At 54.1% G+C, this 17,056-nt stretch overlaps 2 protein-coding genes across 6 annotated transcripts; both read right to left on the bottom strand.

Annotated features, from left to right (window-relative positions):
- Positions 1-101: 101 nt before the first annotated feature.
- GSDMB (gasdermin B) lies at positions 102-5,759 on the bottom strand (the record flags this gene model as incomplete). Its single annotated transcript, XM_084862332.1, has 6 exons — positions 5,553-5,759; positions 4,891-5,038; positions 4,366-4,607; positions 819-1,004; positions 451-697; positions 102-205 (listed from the first exon to the last, which is right to left on the bottom strand). Exons 3-6 carry the CDS (start codon positions 4,591-4,593, stop codon positions 102-104), a joined length of 765 nt encoding a protein of 254 aa, XP_084718458.1. The 5' UTR covers positions 4,594-4,607; positions 4,891-5,038; positions 5,553-5,759.
- A 2,326-nt stretch (positions 5,760-8,085) lies between these two features.
- ORMDL3 (ORMDL sphingolipid biosynthesis regulator 3) lies at positions 8,086-14,969 on the bottom strand. 5 transcript variants are annotated; one of them, XM_084863740.1, is made up of 4 exons: positions 14,811-14,969; positions 11,310-11,502; positions 10,224-10,375; positions 8,086-9,585 (listed from the first exon to the last, which is right to left on the bottom strand). In XM_084863740.1, exons 2-4 carry the CDS (start codon positions 11,481-11,483, stop codon positions 9,450-9,452), a joined length of 462 nt encoding a protein of 153 aa, XP_084719866.1. In that variant the 5' UTR covers positions 11,484-11,502; positions 14,811-14,969; the 3' UTR covers positions 8,086-9,449. The 5 variants fall into 5 exon arrangements, with proteins under 5 accessions (XP_084719866.1, XP_084719864.1, XP_084719865.1 ...); XM_084863738.1 differs by having other exon boundaries at positions 11,310-11,507; positions 14,811-14,949; XM_084863739.1 differs by lacking the exon at positions 14,811-14,969 and adding an exon at positions 14,269-14,616 and having other exon boundaries at positions 11,310-11,507.
- Between the last annotated feature and the right edge of the window lie 2,087 nt (positions 14,970-17,056).

Raw genomic sequence — 17,056 nt, 5'->3', positions numbered from 1 at the left:
AACCAGCTTAATAGACATGAGCTGACAAAGAACTACAAAGTCAGAAGGGACAAAACCCTGGGACTTCTGGGTCCCTTGAAAATCACGGGCATTCACTTCTACTAAGACCTAGCCCTCAGCCCAGACTCTCTTAACTGGTCCTTCAACAGGGGCAGGGTCCCCTTCTTCAGGGTCTCAGCCATAAGCTGCTCCTCCTCAGACAGCTCTGAGGGTGAAAAAGAGGGAGGGGCACGTAGTGGGACAGGGCTTCCGGGTCTGGTCAGACCAAGACAAGCATGAGAAGAGGTTCCAGAGAGCTCCTGGGAGTGCGAGCTGGGAGTATTTCCAACGGGCTCCTGCTGTGGCTCCTTAGCCTACAGGTGGTCAGAGACCGTGCCACACGGCGAGAGGAGGCATCCCTCAGCCCCTGGTCTGGGGAAGATGGCTGGTTTCTGAATGCGATGGCTTATTCCTCACAAAAGGTAAAGGCAATGTGTACCACCTTCCTCCCAAGATGTGGTTCCCCACAGACCCCTCTGCACGTCCTCCACATCAGTACCCACCCAGACTCCTCCTCACCCTTCAAGGCTTCCAGGAACTCCAGAATGGCTTCTACACATGCCTCAACCAAGATGCCAGCAGCATTAAAAAGGCTACTCAGGAGCGGACCTGCTGGGCCCTCCATCTGCAGCTCACCGGAGGGCAGGACTTGAGACACCTGTGGCCAGGAGGTGGGGAGGTGAGCTAGTCCCACTAGAGCAGGTTGCCTGCAGTATGTCTGCTGCCCTGCACTTCGCCTTGTCCCTCTCTCTGCCCGAGCTCTTTCTAGGGCCTCTTACTTTTTCATCTAGATCCTTCAACTCCTCGTCTGTGGTGGGGCACTTAATGAGGTAGCTTAGCACGTCTTGATCCTCTTCAGTCAGATCCTGGAGACCTCTCGCTGTGTCCTGCACCTTCTCCTTCATGTTTCTTAAATCCTCCAAGTTCAAAGACTTCCCTATTGAGGCAGCAGCTAAGAACCCATCCTACCCAACCCAACAGGCTCCATTACCAAGACCCTATTCCTCGTCTGTTTCTTCTGGAGAACACTTCGGTTCCCTCCCTCCAATCTTTTCCAGGAAAATGAAGCATCTTTCTTCCCAAACACCCACCATAATTGCTGCCTGCTGACTCCACTTCCATCTCCCTCGCTCACCCCCAGTCTAGTACCAACCCCAAATTCTCCTCCACCTCCAGGAAATCCAAGCTTATTGAGTCCTTACCTTTCAAAGGGCAGTCTTTCGATCACACTGAGAGTAGTGAGGATCTAGTCTAGAGGAAGTTGGAGCAGTGCTTCTTAGCCTTGACTGTACATGAGGATCACCTGGGAAGTGATTTTAAAAATCCTGACGCCCAGGCCATACCACCAAATCAATGAAATAAGAATTTCCGAAGTTGGCACTCGGACATCACTACTTTCAAAGTTCCCCTAGGTCCGTACTCCCTTACTGAGTGCTAGCGATAAACCCAGACACTGAAATAAGCACAAAATACAGATTTGGGCAACTCAATATAAGAAAACAGAGCAGCCCCTTGAAACCAGTACATTTTGGTTCAAGCCAGAGAAATCAGTCACGCTGGAGGGCAGCAGGGGTGTGAGCGAATTGGGGGCATCAGAAGAAGATTTCCTGATCCTGGGAGAACGAGACAGCTTCCTGAAGAAGAAGAAGAGCGGCCTGCCTGAGTAAAGGAGTGGGTGGCAGGAGTACTGGGGTAGGGAGTGAGGCTGCCCTCCACACAGATGCCCTGGACACGCAATATGGGCTGCTCCTTTTCATTCTCCCCACTGCTGCCTCCCTCCAGCCTCACCTGTCCCGGAGCGAATCCAGATATCGCTGGGATACCCTGGACCTCAACATCGTGATGTCATGCTTGTGGGACTCCTGGAAGGCGCCTCCGATTGTAATTCCCCTGGGCAATTTCCCTGTCCACTCCCCGCGTTGAGCCTACCACATCCACAGCTTGGAACTCAGCCTGTGAACCTGGAAAGAGAGAGATAGAGGTCACACCGATCTCTGAATTTCCAGAGAAAAACGCATTTGGAACTGGTGAGACATGACAGAAGTGGAAACAGTGCCTGGGATCAGTCCTGTGTGTGCGACACCAATGTCTCAGGACCAGTTTGTTTCTTGAGCAATGTAACCGTTTGCATATACTTTATCAGAGAGAAAAGCAAAAGCAAGCCTTATGCACACAAAGAGTACAGCATAGGAAGGGGGATAAAAGACTAATTTTATAGGGAGACATGAAGAACATGACCTCAGCCAAGGGACCAGGGTAAACATCAGTAGTGAAAGACATGCTGATAGTCCATACCTTTGATATAATGTAATGAGAATAGCTCTACCTCTATGGTCTTCCTTCCCAAAACCCATTATTATCTCAGTCTAATCATGAGAAAAAGGCACCAAATTCCAATAGAGAGGCATCCCACAATATGCCTGACGAATACCCCTTAAAACTATCAAGATCATAAAAAACAAGGAAAGTCTGAGACATTGTCACAGCCAAAAGGAGCGTAAGGAGATATGACAACTAAAGGTAATGTGGGCCCTAGCCGGTTTGGCTCAGTGGATAGAGCGTCAGCCTGCGAAATGAAGGGTCCCAGGTTCGATTCCCGCTAAGGGCACATGCCTGAGTTGCAGGCTTGATCCCCAGTAGGGGGTGTGCAGGAGGCAGCCAATCAATGTTCTCTCTCATCATTGATGTTTCTATCTCTCTTTCCTTCTCCCTTCCTCTCTGAAATCAATAAAGAAATATATTTAAAAAAAAAAAAAAAAAAAAAAAAGTAATGTGTTATCTTAAATGGGGTCCTGGACCAGGAAAGGTATATTAGATAAATTAAGAGAATCTCAATGAAGTGTGGACTTTAGGTAGTAAAAACAAACAAACAAACCCTAAGCACGCTTTAACAACACCGTGGGCACCACGTAGTTAAAAAAAAAAAATAACCACTTGAAAAGGGAGCAGGCCAAGTTGCTAAAAATCAATTCAAATTACCAATTCACTTCATCCTTATGGATTTTTTTTTTAAAAGTTTAGTTTCACCTCTGCCTCTGAATGTTTTATGCAAACAGATAGACTTTCCCTTTAAGGAAGTTAAACTGACTTAGTCAAATTTTTATGATCGTGGCAAAACATCCCGATTGCTTTAGTAAACTCCAACTTGAAAACAGCCCCCACATCCGAGTAATCTGGACACTGATCTTCGTCACATGACAGCAGTGCTTGGCATGGCAGATGCTCTAAAACTGCACAGAGGGACTGTCAGAATTCTCTTCCGTCTCAGGATGACACCCAATTGGGCGACAGCCAAGGCGTCTGAGCTGTAAAACTCCTCTCCACGAGGTGTGAGACACTGGTCTATCTTCAAGTGAGGGTTCCACAACACTTACCCTGGGGCTCCTCAAATCCAGAAAACCCCAAGGATAGCTAAGTGTGGAGGCAGGGGGTAGAGCATACTCCTCTGTGAGGCCCCTCAAGCCCTTGGTGAGTTCTGCTCACCAGCCACTTAGTCATGATCTCCGGGGAACACCAAGGGGTAATCATAATAACCGCCACAGAGAATGACTTGGTGAACTTTGAGTGTTCCTCTGTGCAGGCCCTGTGATAAATGATTTACGTAATTTTTCTCATTTGATTCTTGCAACAGTCTTGCTCAAGTTGACAGATGAGAAAACAAACTTGTTCAGAGGTCACCCCGCTGGTAAGTGGCGGAGCCAGGCTTAGAAACCAGATGTCCCCAGCTCTGAAGCCTGCGTGTTCCTTAACCAATTAGCAAATGACCTCCATTTATGTACCCACTTAAGTGATAAACATATAAACACATATGAAGACATCAGCTAATTTTAAAACAAATTATTTACAAAGGGAAAATTGGGAAAGAAAGACTATGAATAGTTTCCAAGAAAAATAAATTTCCTCCCAACCAGTGTGGCTCAGTGGTTCAGCATCAATCTATGCACCAGGTGGTCAGGGTTCGATTCCCAGTCAGGGCACATGCCTGGATTGTGGGTTTGATCTCCAGTGTGGGGTATACAGGAGGCAGCCAATGATTCTCTTTCATCATTGATGTTTCTCTCTCTCTCTCTCTCTGTCTCTCTTTCCCTTCCTCTCTGAAATCAATAAAAATACATTTTTTAAAAGAAAAATAAATTTCCACTTCCTCATTCCCATCTGCCGTGCAGCTCTTCTGTGCATTTCTTAAATGAGGTGTGTTCATACAAATTCTACAGTGCCTTTGTTGACTGGTTGACTTGGTTGCTAGCAATGGGGAGTTGACGGTGGGGGGCAGTAGGAGGGGGCCAAGTTTCCTGGCTGGCCATCTCTCCTGGACCTCATACTGACCTGGAAGCCAGAATCCAGCCATTCACACTGCCCTTCACCCTCTTCACCCTCCAGTATGTCCTCCAGGGTGAGGTCTGTTCTGTAGAAATGGCGTGAATTCGTCCCCATCACCAGACAGAAACAATGCAACTTGTCAGCATCAAGGACGCTTCTGACTTCAATCATATCGCCTGCAGCGTCCAACTCCTGGACCACAGCTCTTGTGATTATCTTAAATACACCGGGCATTGTGCCTGGACCTACTGGGAAAAAGAAGCCAATTTCAGTTTGGGAGATATTCGTTCAGGTTTTTTAATCTACCTCAGGCAGGTTGGGGTCAAGGAGGATCCAAAGGTTTTAGGACAACCAGGACTTGGGGATTATTTGCCCTCCCTGTTTCTGCCCCTCATGGGATCTTTCTGGAGGAAGTGATTGGCCCCAAATGGAAAGTCAGACCTGTTTTCTGTGTCTCCCACAGCATAGCTGTCCCCTTGCCCAGAGGGGCCTTGAGGGATGGGAAGGCAGGCCTCCATCCCAGACTCTCACCAGGGCAGATAAGCAGAGGACCCAGGAAGGGATGAGGGGCAACTGGTTACTTCTTCCTTCCATTCTGACTCCTGGGCCTCGCTCCCTTGCTATGTTCTGCCAGGCAGTTCCATGGGTGCCCCTACCAACCATTTCCCAACAAGTCGGCCTCAGAAGGAAACAAAAGAGAGGGTTGAGTGCAAGAGTGGCTTGGAGCTGGGCACCCTGGCCAGCGCACCTCCGGGTCCTCTCTCCTCAGTTTCAGGTCACCTTCTGAAGGGTCCCCTTACACTGGGTAACCTAAATGAATTCCAAAATGCCACCTGGGGCATCTCCCCCCACCCACTCTCCCTTTCACCCTCTCCCGGTCTAACGCTGGCCCCTGTCCCGCTCTATCTCCCCTGCTCTGTGGGACCCTCCCCAGGCTCGCCAACCATCCCGTCTGACACAGCTGCTCCCTCCCGTTTCTACTCAGCAGCAGCTTTGTCCCCACATTAGGGCTCTCTTGTCTCTAAATCCTTCTTACTCCCTCCCCTTCCATCAACCACTCAACAACTCCTTTAAGATCTCTTTCCCTTTCCTCAGGCTCCTTGGCTTCCCTCCTGGGGCCAGGGCTCCACTTCTCCATCCTTCCTCTGACCACCTTCCCTTAGGTCCCTCTGGCTGGCCAGGCACCTACTCACCCATGCTTTCTCTCCTGTCCCTGTCCCCATCGTGGTGTCCAGCTCTCGCCTCGCTCCCAACCTAGGAATTCTTCGGGTGTCTGGAAAGGCAGTCAGTGTGCCCAGGGCCCACAGGCCCATGGCAGGAGCCACCCGCCTCTCCTCTGTCCTCAACTGCTCCCCGGAAATGGAGGTTGTGAGAATCCCCTTTGTGAGATCTCTGCGCAACTCCTGCCCGCGGTGTCAGAGGAAGCTGTCACAAGGGGATTGAAAGGAGCTGGGAAGCTGGGTAGAGTTAGGTGCCCCACCTATCAGACCTTTAGGTATGCCGCCTTATGGCAGAGCTGGAGGCCAGAGGTAAGAACCCCTTTTCTCCTTTTGAAGACAGGGAGCAGGTGGCATGTGTATAGCTTTATCTTTAACTGATATATATATATTCTAGTTGATTAGGTGAGTTTGGGCCAGGGAGTGGTGCAGAACAAGGCACGCTAGGCCATGCAATTCAGTGAGTTTGGAATAAACAAAATATGGGTGGTACGAACCAAGGGCCAGTAGTCAATGGTTAAGGCTTGTTAAGGATCACGAGAGTGATCAAACCAGAACCAGCTACCTGGATGCCATGCAATGGTAGGTAACACTGAAAACTCAAAGAGCAAAAAGTAACTAACACCTGTAGAGACAGGCAGGGTCAAAAAGAAGGACTCAGCCCTAGCTGAGTGGATAGAGCATCGGCCCTCGGACTGAAGGGTCTCAGGTTCGATTCTAGTCAAGAGCACGTACCTCGGTTGCAGGCTCCATCTCCAGCCTAGGTTGGGGTATGCGCGGGAGGCAGGCAATGGAAGTATCTCTGTCACATCGATGTTTCTCTCTGCCTCTCCTTCTCTCTTCCACTCTCTCTAAAAATCAATGGGAAAATATGCTCAGGCGAGGATTAACAAAAAACAAAAAGGAGGACTCAGCCTCGCTGCCCCTTCACAAGCTCCCAGGTGGCTCTGGGCAGATGCCACCTGTCTTCTTCACCCGCCTCCTTTCCCGGGGAGGGGCCCTGGCTCCACTCCTTGGTCAGAGGCAATCCCCAGCGTGAGCCTGCCTTCTGCTGGCCCCTGCCTCCCTCAGCTCCCAAAGAACATTTCAGGAGAGGGTGATGGTAGTAATTAATAATAATACCAATATGCCTACCACATACTTAGTGTTTACTGCATGCCAGGCATTGTAACAATAGCATTAAGAGGTATTATCTTTTTTACTTTATTTTAGAGATGTTTTCACATTTAAGTTCACAGCAGCACTATTTTTGTTGTTGATGTCAATCCTCACCCGAGGATATTTTTCCATTGATTTTTAGAGAGAGTGGAAAAGAGAGGGAAAGACAGAGAAACACGATGTGAGAGAAACACATCGATTGGTTGCTTCCTGCATGTACCCCAACCAAGACCCAGGCTGGGGAGGCGATGGCAACCAAGATACGTGCCTTTGACCGAAATCGAACCCAGGACCCTTTGGCCCACAGGCCAATGCTCTACCCACTGAGCCAAACCGGCTAGTGCAAGAAGTACTATCTTTATACAGCAGAGGGAGAATCTGAAGCTCGGAGAAGTAACTTGACAAGGCCACAAAGCCAGCAAGCAGCAGAGCTGGGATTTGAAGCAAATGATTGCTGCTCGTCCCCAGCCCTCACCTGGCTGCACTCCGCGGGTCCATGGAAGCTCCCGAGGCACCCCACCTCCAGGACTGAGCCCGGTGGCTGCATTCTCCTCCCAGTGCTGTGTGAGCCGCAGCAGGGGTGGTGGGAGGTGGATTTCAGCGAAGATCCCGTACTCTCCCCGACACCCGCTCCGAGGACTGAGATGCTGGACCAGGGCCAGCGAGGAGCCCAGGCTGCGGGCCGCTCCTCCCTTCCACCCAGGACTTTGTACCCGTCCTGGGAACAGCAGACGGTTACTGCTCAGAATAAACTGAATGCTAAGAACCTTGGAGATAAGAATTCAAAGAGGTAAGTTCCCTTGCTAAAGGACTCCCTCTCTGGCCATGTGAGCCGAACTAAATCCTGGGGGTTACCTCTGCCCCTCCCACTCGTGCTTACAGGTGGAGGGAGGGAGAAGCACGAAGATCCTCTGAGACACAAAGGCCAGGAGGAGGGGGAGCCCCCCCAGAGGGGAGGACTAGGGGGAGCCAGAACGGGGAAGGCGTTCAGAGGAAAAGATGGGACACACCTCGGACTCTGGCTTCATTCCTGAAGCCACTGCTGGACTGACCTCCTCCCTGGCCATGGCGTACCCCGTCTCTCTGCCAGCCCAGCCTGTGGGGTCTGGAAGTTCCTTCCCGAGGTTCCAACAGCCAGGCAGTCACAGACAGAGTTCTGCTCTCCACCTGCGGCTGCTTTGTCCCCACAGCTCCCGGCTCCGCTGGGGACCGACTGCAGGGAGAGCAGCAGTCCCAGGGCCCCTTCCCCAGCCAGGCGGATGGCCCAACCCAGCCGCCCACTGCCCACAGCAGGGGCTGAGGCCCCCTCCCCCGCCCCGCCCCAGGGCTCTCTAGGAAGCAGAGGCCAGACTCAGGAACACGTGGTCCTTTATTTGCATTTCTCAGAATACTGTACAAAGGGAGTAAAAATCCTATTCACACTTTGCTTAGAAAGAGTTGGAGGGGAAAGTTCCCTATGATACATGGGGTGGGGGCTGGGGGCCCAAGAGGCAGAAACCAGAGCCAATGGCATCCCCTCGGTCCTCAGGGCCCGGGGAGGGGGAACCCAGGCCTTTGCAAAGTAACACAGACCCCAGTGAGATGGGAAGGAGAAGGCTGCTCCTCCCGGCCACGCTCAGGCTCCTGCCCACCTCTCTGCCCTCAGCGTGAGGAGACAGCGCCTGCCCCTCCTCACTCCTTCCCTGCACCAGCAGGGCCCAGGCAGGACTCTGAGCCCACTGACCCGCCTGGGGTGGCCTCAATAGCCCCACATGTCACACGAGAGGCCCTGCCCCAGGGCTGTGAGGTGAAGGGCCGCACCGTTCGTCATTTCTGTCCGTGTCCCCACCCCTTCACAATACTGCGGCAGCAGTGTCCGCCTGGGCCTGTGCTTTAACGACGTAATGGCCTCTTACACCATCTCCACCCCATCACACCAGCCCCGGAGCTCCAAACCCACCGCAGCCTCCCTTCGTCTTACCACCCTCACGCCATGGGGACACCAACTCTCCGAGCTGGCATGGGGCCCCTCTCTGACCACTTTCCAAAGAATGACGTCTAGCTTCTGTTCCCCCCTTCCCTCCCTCCCACCAATCTCTGCTGCTATGTGACCCCCTTTGTCTGAATCTCCATGCCCAGCCCCACCATCCCTCTCCTCACCCTCCCCACTCCCACCCACTCCCCCGGGTGGGCTGTAGGGGAGTTGACAGGAGCATGAGGCTTTGATTAGACGTTCTCACCAGAGGGATGAGGCGCCATCACCCACTGGCTTTCATAAATACAAGCACACACTGCGAGTCATCCTAACGACATGAGAACTAAAGTGGAACAATCTAGAAGCTGTACCGTACCCTCACGGGGGTTAAAGTGCTTCAGCGGTCTGAGAATGAGCGAGTGAGCAGGGGGTTTCCCTGGCCTCTTGTCCCAAGCTCACAGGTCTGTGTTCAGCCTGGAGCCCAGCTCATGCCATGACCACCCCCTCAGAGTCTCTATCCAAAAGGCAAAAGAAAGATTCTCAAAAAATCAGACGGTCAGAGTCCGGGGGATGAGGGGTGGGGGGAGGTCCCACCCCAACCCGGCTACAAGCTACTTCAAGTCGGCTACCGGGGGAAGTGAGGGAAACGGCCTGGAGGCTCAGCCCCCAGCTCTGGCAGTCTCCGGAGACTCCTGTCTTCAGCAACACAGCACAGCTTCCACCGCTCTCCCGCCATCTGGTCAGGGAAAGAGGCTCTCTCCTCAGTACTTATTGATTCCGAAAATCCGGACTCCGTGGAGCTGGGGCAGCTTGGGGATGAGCACGCTCATCAAAGACACAGTGTTGACGACGAAATGGATCTGGTCGTACTTGGTGTAGAAGCTGGTGAGAAAGTACCTGCGGGAAAGGTTAAGGAGAGGTGTGAGCCTTTGTTTGAAGGACCCTTCCTCCCTCACTCCCTGGCGGGGAGAGGCAAATTCCTGACAGCTGAGAAGTTACGGGGAAGGCCCCCGGGACAGAAGATAGCAAGATCTCCCCAAATAAAGAGACCCCTCCCAACTCAGTCCCCCGGCTGCCCCCCAGGCCTGTGGGCCCACCTCACTGGCAGGAAGGAAACCCCAAATGAAAAAAGGGTCAGGGAGCCGAAACCGGTTTGGCTCAATGGATAGAGCGTCGGCCTGTGGACTCAAGGGTCCCAGGTTCCATTCCGATGAAGGGCATGTACCTGGGTTGCGGGCACATCCCCAGTAGGGGGTGTGCAGGAGGCAGCTGATCGATGTTACTCTCTCATGGATATTTCTAACTTTCTATTCCTCTCCCTTCCTCTCTGTAAAATGTATTTTTTTTAAAAGAAAAGAAAAAAGGGTCAGGGAGGCACAAGGCCTGAGCCCAGCACATGGCCAGGGATGCTCTGACTTCCTCTCTTCATTCCCACACTAAGAGTCAAACTGGAGGGCTTCAGACCTGGTGGGGCCCCCGGGTCCCCCGGGGCCTTGGCCCGCCTGCCAGCACCCTCCGCTGTCCAGGACACTCACAGCACGATGGGGGTGATGGTCAGGAACTTCCGCGACGCTGTGAACTGAACCCCGTAGTCCATCTGCTCCCAGTGGGTCAGCAGCCTTGCCTTGCCCTGGTCCGGGGTCTCGAAGGGTGTCCCCTTCACCGTGTGCAGGAAGATGTACATGCCCTGAAGGGAGAGGCTTGCATCAGAGGACACAAAAGGCACAGGCCCTCCGGCTCCGCTCCTCCACCGGCACAGCAGTGGGCTCCGGTGGCCTGCGCCTCCCTCTGTGCGGGGCATGGCTGGAAGTCAGGGTGAAGCAGCCGGACCCGGAGCCTGGCAGGAGAATAAGGGTGAGAGGGCAGGCCTGGCATGGAAGGGGGTAGCCTCCCGGTGCCAGCTGGGAGGGGACAAGCTGATGGGAAGGAACTGGGCCCCTGCCTCGCCACAAAGAGTGAAAGGTAGCCCTGACCGGTTTGGCTCAGTGGATACAGCATCGGCCTGCAGACTCAAGGGTCCCAGGTTCGATTCCAGTCAAGGTGGCATGTACCTTGGTTGCAGGAGCATCCCCAGTGGGGGGTGTGCAGGCGGCAGCTGATCGATGATTCTCTCTCATCGATGTTTCTAACTCTCTATCCCTTTTTCCTTCCTCTCTGTAAAAAATAAATAATATATATATATATATATATATATATATATATATATATATATATATATATATTTTAAAGTGAAAGGTAGCAGGCAGGTGGTGAGAGAGCAAAGAGAGGCAGGAGATGTGAGACCCTCAATTGGGAAAGGGGCATTTCTGCTCCAGGCTGGCACCTGGGTCCCGGGGGCCCTTTGGGACTCATAGTTCAGCTCTCGATGGCCCACCCTCCAGGTCCACAAACTACCCCATCCTGGAGATGGGACAAATCTACAGATTTTAGTCCTCTTACTGGAGTGCACAGGAAGGGAGCTCAGGAGGGGGAGTGGGTCAGAGATGAGAGCTTGGTCTGGACGGTGGTGACAGATGTTACCAGATGTCACCCTGCCTTCTGGCCCAGGCCTGGGGCCCCCTGTACTCCTCAGCCCCGCCACAGGCAGCCCCCCGGCCGGCGGGCGGCAGGCCGGCCCTCACCATGTTGTGGATGAGGTTGGTGAGGGTCCAGACGACAGGGACGCTCACGAAGGGGATGCTGAGCAGCACGACGTGGAGGAGCCCGATGGCCAGCACGTAGGAGAGCCAGATGCCGCGGCTGTTCATCACCCGGGTGTTGGGGTTCACCTCGCTGTGCGCCGTGCCCACGTTCATCCTGCTGCCCCTCCTGCCGCTGCTCTGCAAGCACGCGCACAGGTGAGACAGGTCACCCCGCTTCCTCTGCCCCCGCCCCCTCCAGACCCTGCTCTCCCCAAGAACTCCAGGCAGTTCTACTGTGTTGGTTCATAAACAAGGAAGCCAGAGAAAGTCTTAACTTACACATTTCCCAAGTGCTGGGATGGGACAAGCACCATCCATCACCCATCAGGACAGTCCCCTCCCAGGAAGACTGCCTGGTGGACAGGTCAGGAAGCATCCAGCCCCAGAGCAGAGAAACCACTGCCCGTGCCTCAGTCTCATCCTCCAGAGCGTTCTCACCAGAGCCCTCTTCCCGCAAAGCCTGTACCCTAAGAATCACTCAGCACAAACCCTGCTGGGCTCTCACGGGGGCTGATATGGACACCTAACCCTTTCCCACTTCCCTCATCAGATGGGATAAAAAGAGGCAAGGAGATCATTGGATGAAATATTTGGGGGGAGGGGGTCATTGCTTCTACCCAGCTCCCCTAATTCTCCAATACTGGGTCTACAATCCAGACCCAGGAGGACTGACAGGATAAAAAGGGGGCGGGAGAGTGCCGAAACCGGTTTGGCTCAGTGGACAGAGCGTTGGCCTGCGGACTCAAGGGTCCCGGGTTCGATTCCGGTCAGTGGCATGTGCCTGGGTTGTGGGCACACCCTCCATAGGGGGTGTGCAGGAGGCAGATGACTGATGTTTCTCTCCCATCGATGTTTCTAACTCTCTATCCCTCTCCCTTCCTCTCTGTAAAAAAATCAATAAAATATATTTAAAAAAAAAAAAAAAAAAGAGGTGGGAGAGAAAAAAAGGGAAAATGACAGACTGGGATCAACCTTTGCCCAGACCTGGAAGCCTCCTTCTTGGTGACACAGAACAGCCCAATCAGATGTTTTATCCATTTGGCAGCAGCTCAGGCTAACCCTCGTGATGCCACCCCCTCTGCTGCCAAACCAACAGGGCCTTTCCTCACCAGAGAGGCGAGGACAGAGAACACAGCCAACACCCACAGCTCCCGCAGCAGCTGGAACCCACATCAACACCCCTCTCAATGTCACCAAACCTACCTGCGGCCTCTCTCCTGCTCCTTCCCTTACCCACCCACCCTCACTTCCGCTTCCGTTCCCACCACCTATTTCCAGGTGTTCGAAGCACGTGCCTTCCCTGGCCCAGCCCTGATGGCAGAAGCATGCAGCGCCAGGAACCAGGAGGACTGCCCTTGGTGCCCAGGTGACCATGCAGCTCAGCTGCCTTCCTGGATGAAGGGAAGGAGCAGTCCCTGTCCAGAGCTCCGCTGTCCCCAGATCCCTGAGGGCCCTGTGACCAGCAGGAGGTGGAACAGATGGTGCCTTTGTACTGGCTCACCTCCAGAGCTGAGGGAGGGTCCCGCCTGATAGAGACCTAAGGTCATCACCATGGTTACAGCCCCATCTTTCCTGGGGACACAGAACGGGGTCCCAGGTGGGGGTGTCCTGGAAGTGCCCAGAAGGCCACACCCTAACCCTGCTCCAACGAACCCCCTCAGACTCAGTTGCAATCAATCTCTGACTGGATCACGGCCAAGCCTGTATTGGCGCCAGAATTCTCGAGGATCGGTTCCTCAGGTCCAGGATAATGAGAACAAGTTCCCTCTTCTCAGACAACTCGAAGCTTAGAGACCTCAGGGGAAATGGGACACACAACCCACCTCTCCGATGTGCAAACATACGTGAGATGACCCAGGGTGCGTCCTAGAGGAATGGACGCTCCTGGGAACCAACTATGCAAAAGCCTCCGCCTGGGGGGGGTAGGTGGAGAGAGATTGGGGCTGGCTAGGAAGTGAGGGCTCTGAAGGACTTACTAAGGAAAGAGAAGCAGTTCCCAAGTCCACCAGTTGCTGCTGCCCCTCCCCCCTACTCCCTTACCTGGACCTCCAAGGTGTAGAAGCAGAGACCCCTAGCCCTCTCTGGCATTTTGTCCGGGAGCGCCAGGAGTCTTACTGAATCCCAGCTCATTCTACATCCCTTTCTGGCTGGAACTGGGCATCCGATGAAGCCCGATGAGCTTAGGAGGGGCCTGCACTTAGGGCCTAACGGACACTCTGGAAAGCTTCTTCCTGAACCTGTACACTGTCTGCCCTGAGAACAGGAATCCCAGGAGATCCACAGCCTCCCAAAAAGACAGGCCCGATCAATAACCTGAGAAAACGATCGGCAGCCAGGAAGCACTCTGTGTGCGGCTTGTGTGCGGCTTGTGTGCGGCTTAGGGTACCTTTCCCTTCCCTCTGTACACTAACCAGTTGCCCCCAGCCCAGAAGGAGAGATGCCAGGGAGAAGAAGCTGGCAGAGGAGAAGCAAGTCCTCAGCAGCTAACGCTGAAAAGTTCCCCGGCCACAGCTGGCAGGTGGCCGCCCGTGCCAGCCCCTGAAGTGGTTTCATAACCTGCCTCAAACCAGAGCCTCCAGCAACTCTGTTGTTAACTACTTTCTTGCTGGTAGCTCTTCCCCACTACTTCCCTCCCCTCCCCCCGACTCCACACACAAACACACCCGCCCGGCGTGTCTGTCAAACACCTGCCAAGACCATAGCGTGTCCCAGGACAGCTGCCAGGTGGGCAATGCCCACTCTCTCGCTCAAGGAGGGCAGCCCTTTAAGCGCAAACCTTTTCCCTTCGGGGTGAGGAGCACAAAACACCTAAGCCTGCAAATGGACCCCAAAGGGGAGTCGCTGGCAGCACGCCACGATGCCGTTGTCTCTCTGCCCACCCCTCACCACCGTCGCTTACCTCTTAGCTCGGGCCCTGCCTCCCGGGCTCCGGAGGGCGGTGGGAATGGAAAGAAGGCGAATCCTGGGGCGAACCCCCTACTCTCCCGGGGAGAAGGTGAAGCACAGAGGCGGGGTCCTCACTATTGTTTGGGTTTCCTTAGTGGGACCTCAAACCGAATGGGGGACCTCCCGCTCCGCTCCCCAGCCCGGGACCTCGCACTCGGAGCCTGGCCGGGTCCGGAGCCTCACCCCCACCTCCACGCGTCCACCCAGCCCTGGAAGCGGCCAAACCTTCATCCCCGAAGCCCAGCCAGCCGCCCGGGCCCCTCACCCCGAGCAGGAGCTCCGGCGCTCCTCCCCACGCTCCACCCCCGGCCTCCACCCCCACGGTCGCCTTTGGGTATCCCGCGGGCAGACGCACGCCCCCACCTCCGTGTGCGCCCGGCCGCGGCCCCCTCCAGCTCGGGGCGCCTCCCCTGCAGCTCCCACCTCCCCTCCCGCCCCACCTCGAGCGCCAGGAGCCTCCCAGTTCGGCCACCCGGGCCGCCCATTCGGACTCACCGTGCGGGGCCGGGGGTCTAGGGCCCTCGAGGGCCCGCGAGAGGTGCCCGGGGGCGGGGGCCACTGCTTTAGGAACAACCCGCGGCGGTAGCCACCCCGCTGGCCCTCCGGCCGAATCAGCGCCCCGCGCCGGCCCTCGTGGCGTCACCGCCCAGCGCCGACCTGCCCGGTGCCTCTTGGGAGTTGTAGTTTCTTCCCCTGCCCTCGTACCGGCCCTCCCGACGCCACCTGGGACTTGTAGTCTCCTTCCCGGCGCCCACCTTCTCTAGGCGATTCCCTAGGACGGATGCAAAGATCAGATGGTATTGCTTTGGAGCAGAATAACTGCTTTTGCGTTCGTGCCCGCTTTAAGTGCAGTTTACACACATCCCCCATTTTGCAGATGAGGAAACTCGGAGTTTTAAGTGGCTTGCTGGGCCCCAAGCCAGAACTTGATCTCAGGTCAGAGTTTTTCAATAACACCTCGCTGCCTCCACCCTGGCCCCAGAGTGGCTCCTCCAGAATCGGACTAGCCCAGCCCTTTGTCTTCCTGGAAGCGGGCTTAGAACGAGAGTTTGGAGAGCCGAGAGCGCGGCCTGTGGGCAGCATTTGTCCGGAGCCTGGCTGCTCAGATACAGGTGGCTCAGGCTGGCCCAGGCCAGGCCACATCCTTGACCTCCCACGTTAAACGACAGAAGAGGATGCCTGTCTTGGGAGGATTCCTTGAAGAATAGTTAGGACCCTTAATTCCAGTCCCAGGTTGGCATGTGTGGCCTTGGGTGGGAGGCTCCAGCTCTCTGGCCTGCGGTGTTCACATCTGCATACAAGGACACAGATTTTACTGCCATGTAGACTCAGCAGGCACTCCTCTACTAGCAAATAACTTGTCTCAGTCTCTAACTCCACACTTGTGAAACCTTCCCTCCAACGTTGTGCAAATTCAAAAGAATGTATGTAAAGCATCTGTTGCACTGTAGAAAGCTATTTCTGTAGGAGGTTGAACTAAATGGCTCTTGAGGTCTCCTGAGTCACCAAGAGGGCCTTGTTTGAGTAGTTTCCACTAGCCCTGCCCAGCTTCTTTCTGAGTCCACTGTGCATGGCAGGCTGGAACAGCAGGGTCAGATGACGTCATGACATGCCCACCAGACTGGCTATGGACACACACTGAAGTGAATGTGAGGGGACAGAAGGAGGAGGCTGGCCCAGGCAGTCTGGGGAGCACTCCTTTCAGACCTCACCCACCCCTCTCCAGAGGGCTGCCAGGAAGCAGATGTCACAGACCTGGAGTGGGGCCGGGGAGCACCTAGTGGGCACTGAGCAGGTGCATATCGGAAGCACTCGGGGCAGGAGAACAGGCTGCTTCTCAAATATTGCCAGGGCCAGTGGCCCTAGAGCACTCATCCCAAGGCTAAATAATCACCCCGGAGACCGAAAAGGTTCTTCCCTGTGTCCTACAGAAGTTTTCTCCTGGTTCCTGGAGGCCCCTTTCCTTACAGTCCGCTTTCTGAAGACGTAAGCAAACAACTGAGTGTTGTCTTCCCCGCAGAAACCTCCAGAACATTGAGGATATACACGGAGTGGCCAGATTATTATGATCTCTGAACGCATGGTAATCTGGCCCCTCCGTGTACATCCTATATAATAAAAGGCTAATATGCAAATTGTCCCCTCGACCAGCAGTTCCACCAGCAGGCAGGCCAGCCAACCGCCCATGTTCCCTCCCCCTGGCCAGGCTGGCCGGACCCGAATTCATGCACAGGCTATATATATATATATATATATATATATATATATATATATATATATATATTTCCGCACACACAGACAAAGTGGAGCCTACTTGAGTACTTTGACTTCTCTCTGGGGTTCTTCCAACCTCCATCAAGTTGTCTATGTCTTTGCCAGTGAAGTTCACTGACCTCGACTGGACCCACATCTCAAATAAGGTTCTGACTAATGCATACTCTGACGGAAAGATAACTGAACGGGCATGCCCTATTAATAACTCCTATTATCAAGGTTTTTTTTTTCACAATGGAAATGAATAGAGTTCTGACTCACTCTAGGTTTGTGGTAAATGGTACATCACTTTCTGCTTAATGTAGCCCGAGTCCCTGTCATCATCCTTCTCCTTCTGCAGCTCTCTGCCCTCATAATTACCATGTCTTCACCAAACATCCTTGAGCAATGAATAGGCCTAAGTACTGTGCAGGATGAGTGGCAGCACTCTTATGTGGTGCTGGGGAACGCACACCCCCTTGGACAAA

The sequence above is a fragment of the Pipistrellus hanaki genome (genome assembly GCF_964339955.1).
Source record: "Pipistrellus hanaki genome assembly, chromosome: 16".
In the NCBI taxonomy this organism is placed as follows: Eukaryota; Metazoa; Chordata; class Mammalia; order Chiroptera; family Vespertilionidae; genus Pipistrellus; species Pipistrellus hanaki.
The sequence above is the reverse complement of the archived record's forward strand: the minus strand, read 5'-3'. Positions and strand labels throughout refer to the sequence as shown.